The sequence below is a fragment of the Melampsora larici-populina genome (assembly GCF_000204055.1).
Source record: "Melampsora larici-populina 98AG31 unplaced genomic scaffold MELLAscaffold_8, whole genome shotgun sequence".
Taxonomy (NCBI): Eukaryota; Fungi; Basidiomycota; class Pucciniomycetes; order Pucciniales; family Melampsoraceae; genus Melampsora; species Melampsora laricis-populina.
Window position 1 is genome coordinate 1,641,403 of NW_006768772.1, and position 14,744 is coordinate 1,656,146.

At 44.3% G+C, this 14,744-nt stretch overlaps 2 protein-coding genes across 2 annotated transcripts; both read right to left on the bottom strand.

Annotated features, from left to right (window-relative positions):
• Nucleotides 1–2,707: 2,707 nt before the first annotated feature.
• MELLADRAFT_61184 (uncharacterized protein) lies at nt 2,708–4,597 on the bottom strand (the record flags this gene model as incomplete). The annotated part of the gene is made up of 5 exons (XM_007407200.1): nt 2,708–3,592; nt 3,626–4,061; nt 4,132–4,253; nt 4,327–4,419; nt 4,502–4,597. 5 exons carry the CDS (start codon nt 4,595–4,597, stop codon nt 2,708–2,710), a joined length of 1,632 nt encoding a protein of 543 aa, XP_007407262.1.
• Nucleotides 4,598–10,668: 6,071 nt separating this feature from the next.
• MELLADRAFT_95966 (uncharacterized protein) lies at nt 10,669–11,982 on the bottom strand (the record flags this gene model as incomplete). The annotated part of the gene is made up of 1 exon (XM_007407199.1): nt 10,669–11,982. One exon carries the CDS (start codon nt 11,980–11,982, stop codon nt 10,669–10,671), a length of 1,314 nt encoding a protein of 437 aa, XP_007407261.1.
• Nucleotides 11,983–14,744: the final 2,762 nt, after the last annotated feature.

The window sequence follows — 14,744 nt, forward strand, 5'->3', positions numbered from 1 at the left end:
ACCACCGCGGTGGCTTTCCGGACTCAATCTTGCTGCCGAACCGAGCTAGAGAGGTAGGTAGTACCGCTCTCGCTATCTACATGGCCCGGTTGGCTACGCCTTCTCGCTATTTCGACCTGTCTCAAGTGTTCGGTCGCGATCTTTCAACCATTGGACGGATCTGCCGTTGGGTCCAAGCGTGGATGTACGAGCACTGGGGTCATCTCTTGAGATGGGATCCGCAACGTTATCCTCCTGCCGTTTTGGAACGTTTCGCGGCGAGTTTGGTGGAGGCTAAGGATTGCCCCATGGACAATTGTATTGGCTTTTTAGACGGTAAGTCCTTTTACTCGACACCGTGTGAGGTTAGGTTTTGACTAACTCTACATCCAGGTACGGTGTGGCGAATCGCACGTCCTAAGTACAACCAGCGCGCATTTTATAATGGGCACAAGCGGGTTCACAGCCTGAAATACCAGGCTGTAGTAACACCGGAGTGAGTGCTTCAATTTGGAGTGGTTGATGGTGCACGTTGACTAATGTTGTGCTTCCAATATTAAAAAGTGGAATGACGGCGGATTTAACCGAGGCATTTGTTGGATCGCGCCACGACAGTGCCATCTTGAGGATGTCCAGCCTGAGCGAGGTATTAGCACGGGATGCGAAGGGGTTCGGTGGGCGTCAAATGATGCTGTTTGGAGATCAAGGTTATCAAAACTCACCTGTAATGCTCACTCCTTATGGGGGTATCAATCTGACACCCGATCAAGCGTGGTTCAATCAAATCATGGCAACCGTTCGAATTGCCGTGGAACACGAATTTGGTCGGCTCCACAACGTCTTCAGGATGTCTCAGTACAAAGGTAAGCGGCCAGCTAGATTACTGCTTTCTAACATAGTACTGAGACACATGTTATCTACATCACTGCTTCGCATTGTGTAGATAACCTCCGATTCTATGTCCAAGAGCTTAACCCTTTGTATCACTGCGCGGTCTTACTTAAAAATTTTTTGATTTGTTGTGGCCGAGGGCCACTGGGAGGGGTCGCTGCTCCACCTACTTTGGAGCAGTATTTGGTTCAGCCTCCGGTGCTGCCTCCAAGGGATGTTTAGACTCTGGAATACGGGGGTTTGCAATTGTGTGTTTCAATGTTGTTATGTGTAGAACCGGTATTTGGGGATTGGATTCTGCATATCCCTCCTGAATGAAAAGATTGTTAATGACATGCTCGTGTATTAATGAACGCACCTTTGCCCAAGTTCACGACATCCAAAGTGGGCGCCTACTTTGGATGTTCTATCGATCTTTGCCATCGATGATGGCAAAGATCGATACAATGGTGGAGACCATTTGCTCGCTGGATGCTTTGTTAGGATCCAGCGAGCAGATTAACAGAGTGGCTCGAATAGATTGAATCTCTGTGATTTCACGGTGGCACGTGAAGGCACAGATAGCAGACGATGTCCTGAGAGTGACCGCGCTCCAAATGATGTGAGGGCTCAAACATCTTGGTATATCATTCACCATAATGAAATACGTTACAAGTGGACTCAACAGCGAATTACAACAAAGAGCCTTTTGGACAGGCGGATTCAAATGAGATAAGGGAGGGGAACGATTGATTGGGGCATGTGGACAAAAGCATTTCAACATGCGAGAGGACATGGTATAAATAACCTTGGATGTGTTGTGAAAACCAGAAAAGAGGACCTTCGCTGGCATGGACAAAAGTGGTGGTCAGTCCCTGTGTAACGTATGATCAAACACTCAAGTCGCGCTAGACCTACCGAGTGAGTAACATCAATTGGCGCCTGGCGCAGCTGTGCGTTCGGCTATCATCTTAAGTACAGAACCCATCTCATTGAGAGATCCTTGAACACTGGCCATAGACGTCTTGAGCTCGTTGATCTCAAGACCGTTGGCTTCCTTGTCTTTGCGAGCCTCTTGAAGCTCTTCACGTCGCAACCGGAGGGTTTCGCGCGCCAATTCCGAGTCAAGGTCCAGACGAGCCTGAAATTGCCCTAACTCCCGCTCCCGCTGGAGGTTAGATACCTTGGCCTGTTCCAGATGTTGTTTGAGCGCTTGTGAGGTGAGCTCATTGGCTTTTTCAGCCGCTTGGCTGCTTTTGAGGGTTACATTGACCATATGACCAACCGAGTCATCACCTTTGAGTTTTTTAAGTAAAGTGTTCCTTATGACCTTTAAAGAATTACGAGGTCTTGGCCCTCCTTCGGGATCGTCTGAGGCAGGGTCTTCATCAAGCTCCACTTGCGCCCAAGGAGGCGCAGACCGAGGTCGGATCGCCCGTTCGTCACGGAGTGCATTGGCACGAGCGATGGCCTTGGCGGCAGCCTCCTTGGACGCCTTGGCCTCTTGAACCGTGGCGATCATGTCCTACAGGTGAGATGAGCACGGTTTAGATCGTCAATCGTTGACAAAGGTTACACAACCTTGAATCATAGACGTACGTTTTCTTGAGAAAGAAAGGCCTTGATTATTTCACGGAGTTCTTCATCGTTCTCCTGCGTCCCACTTGCGCGTGCCGAAGCGGCCTCGACCTGGGGCAGCCACGTCTTCGATAGAAAGTCGTACCGGTTTTGCAACGTAGTGGTCTTTGGGTTGGCTGACAAATTATCAAACATTCTCCCAGCTTCAGGGAGTGTCTGCAAAGAAACGAGGCCAGTTAGACCCACCGGGACCCAGGGTACCAATTGGATTTAGATAGATTTATTTAATTACCTTGATGTATTCAGTACACCGGTGGAACCGATCGTTTTGCTCTTTGTGGACTGCAAACGGTCGGAAATGCGCCAAATGCAAGAGCCAGAAGAGATCCACGTTGCCCGGCGGGCCCCAGCGCATACGACCGGGAGTTGGAACCTTGTTGTTCGACACGACGGGTGATTTCGGGGCAACCTGCCAGACATTTTCCGAAGTGAAAGGCCATGTCGATGGGGCGGCATCTTGATCGAGTAGCATCGAACTGGCCACTGTCGAAGTCATCCCACTTCGTGCAGAATCGGTCGTCAGATCTGAGTTACCAGGGCGAGTTTCCACAGCGTGGCGAGGGCCTTGTTGGCCTTGAGTGACCACCACCGGCGTGTTTGAAAGCACAGAGTGAGAGACTTGGCCTGGGGGAACCAGAGCTAGTGCGACATCCGGGGTGTTATGAACGTTACGGTTCATGTCACGGGTTCCCAAAATGGCACGGTCAGCTGAGGGGTTCTGGAGAGGAGTCAATTGCTGAAGGCCTGGCGCCGTAGACAAAAGGCGTCCGAACGGTCGATATTGAACCGTAGGGTTGATGTGGCCTGCGTTCAAACGAGACGCAGGCGCCACTGTTGGCACTGGGCCTTGCGCCGGAAGAGAGGCCGTTGGTTGAGATTGAGGAGCACTGCGAGGTGGCTTACGAACACGAGGAGCTTGACCTGTGACTGGTCTGGGAGGTGAAACTTGGCGCCGTGCACGTGTGTTAGGAAGCCCGGGGTCTTCCCCAGCATGTTTCACTGGTGACACCTTCCTCACCAGGGGCTTTTCACCCACTTGACCCATTGGCGTAGAAGAAGACGGGGTCGGGGTGGATAACATAGAGGGACGCAAGGGACCATGTCCCTGCTTGCGAGATGAGGCCAATCAGGCAGCTACAACGTAACCAGCATATCGGTCAGTGTCAAATATAAGGATTAGCTTGGGAGGTTTCATAAACGGACCTGAAGGCCCAGGTGACAGCTGGGCCTGTTCTCCTTCCGAATCAACTAAAAGGTCTCGCATGACCTCGTCTTCGCCTGAAGAGGAAGATGGCCGTTCAGGTCGAAGCACGTCAAGGTTATATCGTGCTGAGGCAGCTGCCTCGCGGCTGGGGGTGAGGCCATCCCGGGACCAAGGCAGGGGATCCGACTGATGATCCAAACCATTCATTGATCTGGCAGCATTACACACGCTGTTGAAAGATACCGCTATCTTATCATCTGAGATAACTCTGGTCGAGCGCCAGTCCACAATATCGGCGTAGTCCTCGCGTGACCGCCATCTCGGATGAGAGGTGTCGTGTGTGAACGAATCAGCAGGGATTCGTCCAGGTCTACAGGTGAGCATCCCCAACGCTCAGTGTCAGCGGCCGATATGCCAAATGGAGTCACAGAATAACTGACCTGGGACCGCTAGGAACCCACACGGCGCCTGGAGCCGCCTGTAACAGCTCAGCTTGGCTTGGCGGTGCCTCATTCGCGTTCGGCAGCACGTCACTGTGACCTGCGCTAGAAGGTATTGGAACCTGCAAAGACAGAACGGCATGAGGTTTCCAAAGGCATCCGCTTGCGTTACACTATGTAAACGACCTGACTTACTTGCGGTTGAAGGGCAGGCACATGGCGTGTCCCACTGCCGACTGTCACTTGGGCCGGCGACCTATTTGAAGCCAGAGTTGGAGGACCAACTCTCTGTGCAAAGTGGGCAAAAAGATGTTAGAATACGTGAAACTTGCTCTTAAGCATTCGATGTGAAACAAGACAAAACGCTCACAGGCAAGATTGGTGAGTTTTCCTTCCGTTCAAACTCGAGCGAACCGAACACCACCGTGTTTCCAAGCCCGCCAGCAGTTCCGCCAGGTGTTCCCATATTGGACGTGGGAACTGGAGACCTAGCGGAAGAATGGCTCCCCCCAGACTGGTTACGCGGATCCACATTGCCAGCCTGGCGGTGTGTAGATATCAGCAAATCGAGTGAGTGCCAGCCTTAAATCTCACATTACCCATAACAAACAACATCTAAACGTAACACTCACCTGAACAGGCAACGTGGTGGTCACGTTCAGACCGCTTAACGGTGACCAGTTAGCTCGAGAGTGTGGTAGCGACATAATAAACTGATATATATCAAAGTTCAATTAATTAGCTTTTCGTAGTACTTTGAGACGAGGTAACGGAGGGTAGGAACACACTTGATTTTATATATGAGTGTGTTCCTAGCCAGAAGAAATCATGTAAGCGACCCATGACACCCCCAACTATCTAACCAAAGACGATGAAACTCACTGAAGCGAATAAAGATTTGGAGAGTTTGTGATTGTTTCCGGTAGCTACGAGGAAGGATTTCAGCTACGAAAAAGATTCCAAAACCACTGCCGGAACAAAAGGAAATAAACTAACCGCACAGATACGGATTTCAAAGAACTTATGACTGAGGAGTTCGGAGTGCAGGTAGGATATATGCACACATATATATATGTGTGCATATATCCTGTACACCTGCGACCTTTCACAGAAAGGTTATTTCAAAACCCATACCTATTTGCTGCGAGAGAACCTCACGAAGGTTGACCAGACGAGGCCAACCGGACAGAATTGCAACAGAGTGCAAGATCAACCACTTACAAATGGACATCCAATCGCGTGTTGGACGTCAAATTCGTCATTTAGTAGGGAAATAAAAAGATCATGAAAGTCGAACTTTTTATTTCCTTACTACGCAATGCCACCAATCTGGGGTCTGGCAAAGAGCAACATCAAAGAATCATAATTCGTGAATGGTAGAAGACGTGCCTCACTGAAATTATCTGAGGCACGACTTCACGAAGACTACTGAATCGCTAATCCCATGGTGTATTGCGTCTCAGATTGAAAAATAACCCCAATCTGAGACGCGTATGTGAACGAACGTGGAAAATGAGTGGTTTTGGTACTACGAAGACCTGCGATTCTGCGCCTTGTCCTTACTCTCTCAGACTGACTCTCAGTTGACTTGATGACAAAAAGGTGACCCGGATGATATAAGAGCCGGTTCCGTCCTGTCTTCTCCTTTGAAAGTTGACAATCTGGCCCTATTCCTCGAGGTTGACAGATGTGATTGAATGGGTTTAGCTCCGCATTTTTTCAACAATTGTAGACAATTTTTTCTGAGAGGAAAAGTTCAGTGCGTACATAAGGCGGAACCCTGGCTAAGTCCCTACCCTAACAAGGTCCCTCTCGGCGAGTGAGCCTGCGAGCTAGTCCCAGGCTATCCCCCGCTTCTTCGGTCTACCGGCCTGCGAGAGAGGGGGGCCGGGCTAACTTTTAAGTCCGGTGTAGGAGAACATAGACTTTGATTTTCCATTAACCAGAGTCTCACAATTATTAGTGGGGCAAATGTTTTCTTTTTTATGTATCTTATTACTTTATTTCGTGGTTATGTTTCTCATCTGTAATTTCCACTTCATATACTTTCTCCTACCATGGTCAAAATACCGTGAGTAATGAGGCTTAGATATCTCTAAGTCTCTTTACGTGTTTGGGGGGGGCCAATAGGCCGCGGGTTTTCTGACCGGGTAGGCTCTCTGCTACCTATTCTCGGGACATATCGTCCGGAGCCTGCGGAGAGCCTACTCGGTATGGCCCGAGGCCAGATTAGTCACGACCTCCCCTTTCAAACTCAAACGTATATCAACGTCAAACAACGTTTCGCTCCTTTTTCTTTGTCGATAACGCTCATCTCTGTTTCTGCTATTTCACAGACGTCCTCTAACTCACAGCTACTGAACAACAACATTTGATACCACAACAAGAAACCCAGCTTTCATCCTTGACTTAGTCCCATTTAGTTCGACTCTATCTTCATTCTCTCCCAAACCATCTTGGCATCTTTCACGTCTCCTTTGCTGTACTTCCTCAGATATAATTGGTACGCCTTCGACTCCCAACGTCCAGCTCTCACAATATCATCCAAAGGTATTTTATCGTTCCATTTAAGTGTGGCTCCTCCAATCCTAAACGAGTGACCTGATAATTGATGGTTTGTTTGATTTTTACTCCAGACTCTTTTGTAAATATTCAATGTCACGGCCTTCGTTAGAGTCAAGCGCTTTCCTTTCCCGTCTGTGTAGGATAGCAATCGATCGGTTAAGTCATTACTCGGGCTCTCTGCGAACACCCGTTCCAACGCCCTGACTGGACATAGATGCGAAGGTATACGTCGAAGATGCAAATATTGGAGTTCCCCGGGTCTGGCGGTTTTAGCATTATGTAACGCTAACTTTAAGTAGGAATGGTCTGGTGAGTAAATTACATCTCTTCTTAACACCAATGCCTTCCCCTTTTCATCTGAGACTAATTCTCCCAATCGAGCCATACCCCAGAATGCCATTAATGCGATTGCTAACGCTAAATGTTCTTTCTTGCCTCTTTTATCTAGTTCAATTACCAGTTCGGCCAAGTGTCTCAATTGTACTGGCTTCCTAACATTATTACCGACTTCCTTACACCTCGCGTCTGCCACACTCGCCGATTTCAGTAGCAATTTAGATACTCTATCATTTTCATGTGGGAATGGTTCGTTATGGAATAAGTGCCACGATCGTATTCCCGATATGTACTTCACTAATGTTTCTGCTGTCACTTTATGTTTTGCGTTCATCTCATCTATTATGTCTTCATCATCAAAATCGATATTGAATTCTCTACCACCCCATACGATGAATGACCACATCAAGTCTTGAGATAAAGGTAACAATTCACATCGGCTTAATTTTTCCGCCTCACCGAACTTCTCTAACTTTGCCATCGCTGTACTATAGTTCTGCAGCGTTGCTTGCGACCAACTCCCATTCAACAACCTAGTTTTTATTTTATCCGATCTCCAATCTATAATTCTATTTGTACAATGAAGGTTCAATGAAGCAGGGAGAAGGATTCAAATGAGCAAGACTTCAATGTTATCTAATTCAACTATCTTTGAACAATCAATCACTTACCCTTCCCTATTCTTCAAGAAAACCATAATCTTCTTCTCACTCGTCATCATTTTCAACTAATCTCGCTTCAATATATTGAGCAAGTTCCTTGGTAGGTCGATCCGTACTTGCTGGTGAAGATCTTTGTTCTTTTCTAACCCTCTTGACAATTTGTCAGCGTTGTTGTCTCCTGACGTGACTCTTCGTGCTACGATCGAACAGTTCAAACGAGTAAGTACCTTCTGGATTTCCTTCCACTCTTCGTTAACTAATTTGTGTTTTGACTTAAATTTTGTTATCACTGCCTCTGTTGTAGTGTTGTCGGTATAGACGATAAACTTTTGGTTGTTGGTTGGACGCAGTTGTTCTATCATGAGTAAGCCTAAACGTACTGCGACAGTCTCTAGCCATGCGATATCACGCTTCTGACATCCCTGTGATATACCTTCTGTCTTCCAACTGTCAGCTAAAGTGAAACTTGACCACCGGCTTCCAATTAGCACGCCGATCCCGTAACCTGTACTCGCGTCTCCGACCCACTCTATCTCGGTAGGTTCAATATCTTCGGTAAATATCAACCTGTCAAAGTTCTCAAGACCCCGCAACCACTCTTTCAATTCTTCTTTCGCTCCTTCAGGCACTTCTCTCAGCGCACTATGATTATACCACGACTTATCCCACCAGTACAGATTCCAAAGATAACACCTCATGAAAGGTAACAAGTATATTAAGTGACTGAGCTGCCCGACAATTTTCTCAACCTCTTTCTTTGAGCACTTCCGTGCGGGCTGAAGTAAGTCTTTTATCTTTTCAATCCGTTCCAACAATTTTTCTTCAGGTAGCCTAACTGACTTGTCTTCCCCGTTCCATATAAACCCTAGGTATTTTTGCTCGGTGTTCCAATCACAAAACTTTTCTTCGTTGGACTGGACTCCTAAATCCTTACTAACTTGTATCACATCTCTCATTTCAAGTAAGTCACCTTCAATTTTTGCGAACATATTGTCATCAACCCAACGGAACACCACATCAATGTTGAACTTTGCTTTTATTATATCTCTCCATGCGTCTGCCATCCACCCAAATGTCCCACAGCCGGCGACACCTCCAAAAGGTATCCGAGTGTCTACCCAAATCCGGCCTTGAAAGTCTTTGATTGTTAGGTACCTCCACTGCGATGGTTGAGTTGACCCCTGCCTATACGCTTTCAACCAATCGACAATTGCTAACAAGATCTTCTTTTTCAGATTCGCCTTAAAGTAATTCGCTACCTGGTTGAAATCATCCCACACTACGCCAAATCAATAATATACCATGGAGTTTAGAAAAGTCAAGATGTAGAAAATTCTCAGCAATGCATGAGAGGTAGGAAAAATTCGAAGAAAATATGGTTGAATCAGTCTTTGATATCCCATCATGTTGCATATTTTTTCATATTTTTACCTTGAGTTTTGAAGATGTTACATAGAAAAATGATTTTGGGGTGTATTTGGTCAGAAACTCAAATTTTGGCCAAAACTACCCAGGCTTGGGCAGAAACTTTTCAACAATCACAAATACAACAATTTTCTTTCAATCAAACTGGCAGTTGCAGATTATGAGAGGCCGCATACTGGATCTACAGTTTCCATTTGGATGCTAAAACCCTTGCGGGACAGATTTATAAGGTTTTCTAGCTTTGCTGTTGGGGATGTTGATTGCTGTACCTTCTTCATTTTTGGATACACACCACTCATTCTAATGTGTATCTGGTAAATTAAAAATGCAGCTTTCAGAATGTGCAGACATTCCAGATGTTGACACAAAATTGACAATTTGATTGGTCTCACAAGGTTAATGCCTCCATGAATGCCAGCTTTGGACATAAACTGAGTCTCTGACCGAATATACACTGCTGCCGTAAAAATCTTTAAAAATATGCAAAATGATGGGCACACACAGGGGAATGCAACCCTTATTTTTCCATATTTTTTTGACCCCTTCTGCCTTGTGTATAATTTTCTATGTCTTTTTAATTCTTTAAACTCAGCGGTAAATTTGCAATCTGGCGTAGTGCCAAGTGGTGTCGAAATCATGTTTATTTACAAAAGAATTTACTGAAGGTATATCGTATTCTTGTGAATTGTATCTAGCCGTCCGCGTCCACTTCACTGCTACATCTGTCCGTGAGTTTACATCTTCATCCTCTGACTCCGTTTCATCATCACTTCCTGAGATCTCCTTCCTTTTCTTCTTGATTACAACTTTTGCCTTGGGGTAAGATAGATCATTTATCATCCGAAGTGATCCATCGTTATTCGTCACGCTCCCCATTGGATTAGAACGAAAGAAGCCGAACCTCTTAAATACTTCTTCATGAGTAAAAGGCCCAAAGATTCGTCCGAATCTTCTCTCTTTATATAGATTTTTCATTATCTTGTCTTGAACCGCTGTTGCTGATTTATGGTTATCGGGGGTAAACCATTTCTCTTCTTTCCAGGTATGTGTAGGGATACCTTGGTTAAATCCACCGGTCAGTCCTTCCCACACTTTCTCCCATTTCTCTAGTAGCTCATATTCAGTCAATAAAGCCTTCCACTCATTTAAGTTCATTTCATTCTTTGCTTCCGTTGGCCAGTTACTCAGAGATTCAGGTGTGTCAACTCTGTCGTCTTCGTCGGCATCTGGAAGTTTTGGTTCATGTACTTGATTCTCAACATGCGGCGCGGTACGAATTTTTAACTCAAATGATCTGTTAGATTTTCTCAGATTCAATTAAACAGAAAAGGAAAACAAGAGAACAACACATTTGATTAGCTATTTATAAGGTCCAACATTTTTTTTTTTTTTTTAAAATTGAAATAGGGCAAATTCAAACAAAATAGGGAGACAACTTGAACAAACAGAAGATCAGAGGAATAACTAAAACAAGTAAGATAAACATCTATACATGCATCATTTTTTTTTTTTTTTTTTTGAACTGTTGTTTCCAACTGTCTAATACAACTCACGTTGAACCTGATGCTGCACCTTCGACAGATTTCTCTCCACCTTTATTTGCCATCGATTTGTCATGACTCCCAGGGCCTATTGCAGGACAAGTGCCTCCACCTCGGCCAGCTGTCCATCCTCTACCTCCCCTTTGCGCACTGCCTCTACCACCTCCTCGACCTCCTCTAGTATTCTGATAAAAGTCATTTTGGTAGATTGTCGGACTTGGATTTGTATAGTGGTTCGGATTATAATACGGCGCAGGATGAGTAGCATTTCGGTCATAAAGTGGGCTAGTACGGTCAAAGGCCGGGTTGTAATGTCTACCCTTAAATCCATTACCTCCTACTTTACCCGACGCTGACATTCTTGCTAAAGGTTGCGACACCGGTTGGTTAGTGATTGACGATAAACTCCTTCCTGTCAACATATCCGCTTGAGTGTCAATTAAAGCAGTATTGGAGTCCCACGAGGCATTCTCCGGGTAAGTCTCCCCGTTAATAGGGCTTATGTGTTGCATGACATTTCCAAAGGCATATGGGTTATCGATGTACTTATAATCGTTGAAATGTTTCGCATCTTCTTTCGCTCGATCAGCCAATTCTTCATTCAGCATTCCGACATCGGCCATTGAGCCATCTGGTAACCGATTCTCCCAGACATTGCGACGATGTGCGATATCATAACGCATAGCAGGAGTCCACTTCCCATAGCATTTTGCTTGGATAGCTAGAACATTCTCTTTATGAACTTTCAATCTTGGTGCTATTGGTGAGTCTTTTTGAGAATCTAATACATCGTACTTCTCCTCTTGATATTTGACCATTAAATCGTAACGAGTTGACCACTGCATTGGCGTTAATCTATGTTCGTTTACATAGGGTAATCCCACATAAGAAATGATATTTGTCGAACAGCTGGTCTTTAATGATCTACTTTTCATGAAGATAGAGTCTTGTATAATCCAAGTCGGGTCAAAAATTGAAACTGGCATGTGGATGTTTTTATTAAGCATTATATCATGGAAGTACTGTGATAAACCTGGCATGTTATTAGATGGTAAGGAGCCTAATGTCATTTTAGTGTTTGTTTCAATCTTGGATTTTGATTTTTCTTTGACGGTTTCAGGTTGAACTGGTTCTGTAGCGGTCTTCACTCTATAGGTATAATTGATCATGCCTATATCACGTGGTTCAGTGTCTTCATTTTGACACCAGTGTTGGTATTCTTCCCAAAAGACTCTATACTGGCCGATGTCTCTCTCGAACGCTTCTCGAATGTTCGCAAGCCATTTAGCGTGGCCGTGTTCGATATGGACAGGCTCTAGCATATTCTCTATATCAGGACCTGCACCAAATCATTATCAAGTTTTTGAGAGAAGGATCACTTTGGTAAGTACATTGTTTTTTTTTTTTTTTTTTTTGGAGTTTTATTATTGAGTTTTATTATTTGGATTATCAAACGTCTTTGTTTAAGGTTGTTCATACAGTGACTTCTCTTTTTTTTTTTTTTTTTTTTTTTTTTTTTTCTTTCCGGCCACACTAGAGATTTCTGTAGGCCACACTGGGATATATTATTCAGGCTACACGTGATTATCATTCAGGCCACACTAAATCATCTTTCAGGCCACACTTTTTCATTGTATCTTCTGGCCACACTGGGGGGGAATTCTCACGTACAGGAGACATTGTCTCAGTTATCACCCGGGATACGGTGGGTTCGTAACTTAATTCTGCTTGTGAGTCATGTTTTTAATTATCTGAAGTTGGAGATTATTGTGGAGAGGACTTATATAGATACCATGACCACAACTGTTTACGACTGGTATAGTTCTGAATGAAAAATTTCTAAAGAATGCTTTATGGATCACTAACCTAAACCTGTTATGTTTTCACCTCGATTATTCTCCTCATTTCCACCACTACTTCCTTGACCTTCGGTTTTGATCTTCCGTCAGGTTTCCTTCTGTTTGATTGCTTGGATTGCCAGTTTGACCACTTGATGATTGATCGATCGGGTTGATAGTTGAGTTACCTCCTTCACCTCTTCCTTTCCCTTCACCGCTACCTCCTTCGTTCATCACATTCATGGCTTTGTTTTTCTTTCCGCTCCTAGTCCTACCCTTCACAGTCTCGGTCAGTTGGCCAGGTGTCGATTCTCTTGGAGGAATACTATCCGGTACTGATGCCGAGTTCGTGTTTGACATTTCGATAAAGTTAATAGATAGTCTTGGGGTAATTGATTACTCTGGAAGAATCGAAGGAAGAACTAAGATGAACTGGATTGGAATAAAACGATGAATTGTACAGTTTAATGTGTATCAGGGAATTGGTGCTACTGAGTCTCAGTGATTTTTCTTTTCTTTTTACTTTTAATCACTTGTCTTATGAAATATGAATTATATTGTATGTGGTAATATAGGTTTGACTATATCTTGTTGGTTATTTAGATGATAGTAATCTTGAAAAGAAAAATTTTATAAGGAATTGTGAGACTTTCTTACTCTTCCTTCTTTTGATGCGATGATGTGAGTGAGTTATTCAGAGGGAAAGAATTTTGATAATGGAATTATTACATTCTTCAAAATTAGTTTCCGTTGGGGAAATCCTTTCCCCAACCCGTCTCGGTACTCATTTCCTCTGGTACCGAGTCTGCCCGAGCCTTGCTCGCCTTTTCCTCTTTCATGGAACTACGCAGGTGCCGTCGTTCCTTTGGGCACCTGCTGCATGTATTGGTTTTGGAAAGTCAGTCCCAAAGGAATGCGGAAGTTGTGGTTCAATTAAACTCAACAAAGTCCCACGCTGCGTCTCGCACGCTTCGAGCGCAGCGAGGGACTTATGACAACGAGGCACACTTTTGCCTGTGAGGGGAACCAGTTTTTGCAGGAGAAATTTGCCTTCCTTATAAAACTTTTTCCCCTATTTGTGAAAAATCGAGATGCAAAGAAATGAAATGTTCGCCTCTCTGAGGCGCATCGATTGATCAAACAAAATCCCGAGGAAGCCGAGGAATTCCTCCTCTACTGGCTTCTGAAGTTTGAAGTTTTTGATGAAATTGCCTTGTATTCGTATGTATAAACCACTCTCGAGGGTCAAATACAGGTCAAAACACTCGAAAACACTCCAAAATCCTGAACTTCAGAAGGAATCTGAAAGGACATTCCTCGGCTTCCTCGGGATTTTTTTGGATCAATCGATGAGCCTCATAGAGGCGAACATTTCATTTCTTTGCATCTCGATTTTTCACAAATAGGGGAAAAAGTTTTATAAGGAAGGCAAATTTCTCCTGCAAAAACTGGTTCCCCTCACAGGCAAAAGTGTGCCTCGTTGTCATAAGTCCCTCGCTGCGCTCGAAGCGTGCGAGACGCAGCGTGGGACTTTGTTGAGTTTATGGTTCAATGATCGATCAAGTTGAGATGATTTGTACAATTTTATTGCTTGCTAAAATGACAGCTATTGAAGGCTACAACTTGGTTGTCAAATCTGTCAATTTTAGTCAAACTCAAAGTTGTTTTAAATACAAGAATTTGAAGTTGAAATGTTTGAGTTGGTTTTGGATAGAAACTTCAAAACTACAAAACAGTAGAATTTGTCAATTGAAAGATATTAGGATCAGTCTTTTTAAGCTTGAGAGATCTGTCTCAGTTGTATGTATCTCATTTTGTGATTTCATTTGATTCTTACCTGATCTTGAGTGTCCAGTTGAGTGAGGTCCAGTGCTCACTGCTAGGCGTGTTCCTTCCTTCATCTCATTTCTGACTCGAGTCACTCGCTCCTTCGAGTCTTCAAACTTCAGCCTACACACATTTCATCACCATCATCAGGCTTTCCTTCAGCAGTTCACAACTTCACCGCCTCCAGTTTTCGAGCTTTTCGACATTCAACTTCGAGAGTCTTCCACTGGTGCCACCATCTGATCTGATCAACTACGATATATCATATTGAATGTACTAGAACTGTACCTTTTTTTGTTTGACCAAGAATTTTGATTTAACTAGGAAACTGTGAACGATATATACAAAAGAAGATTTACAGTGAATATACTATATGAACTGATTGGTTATTTTACTTTTTTATATATCAATCTTCAAGT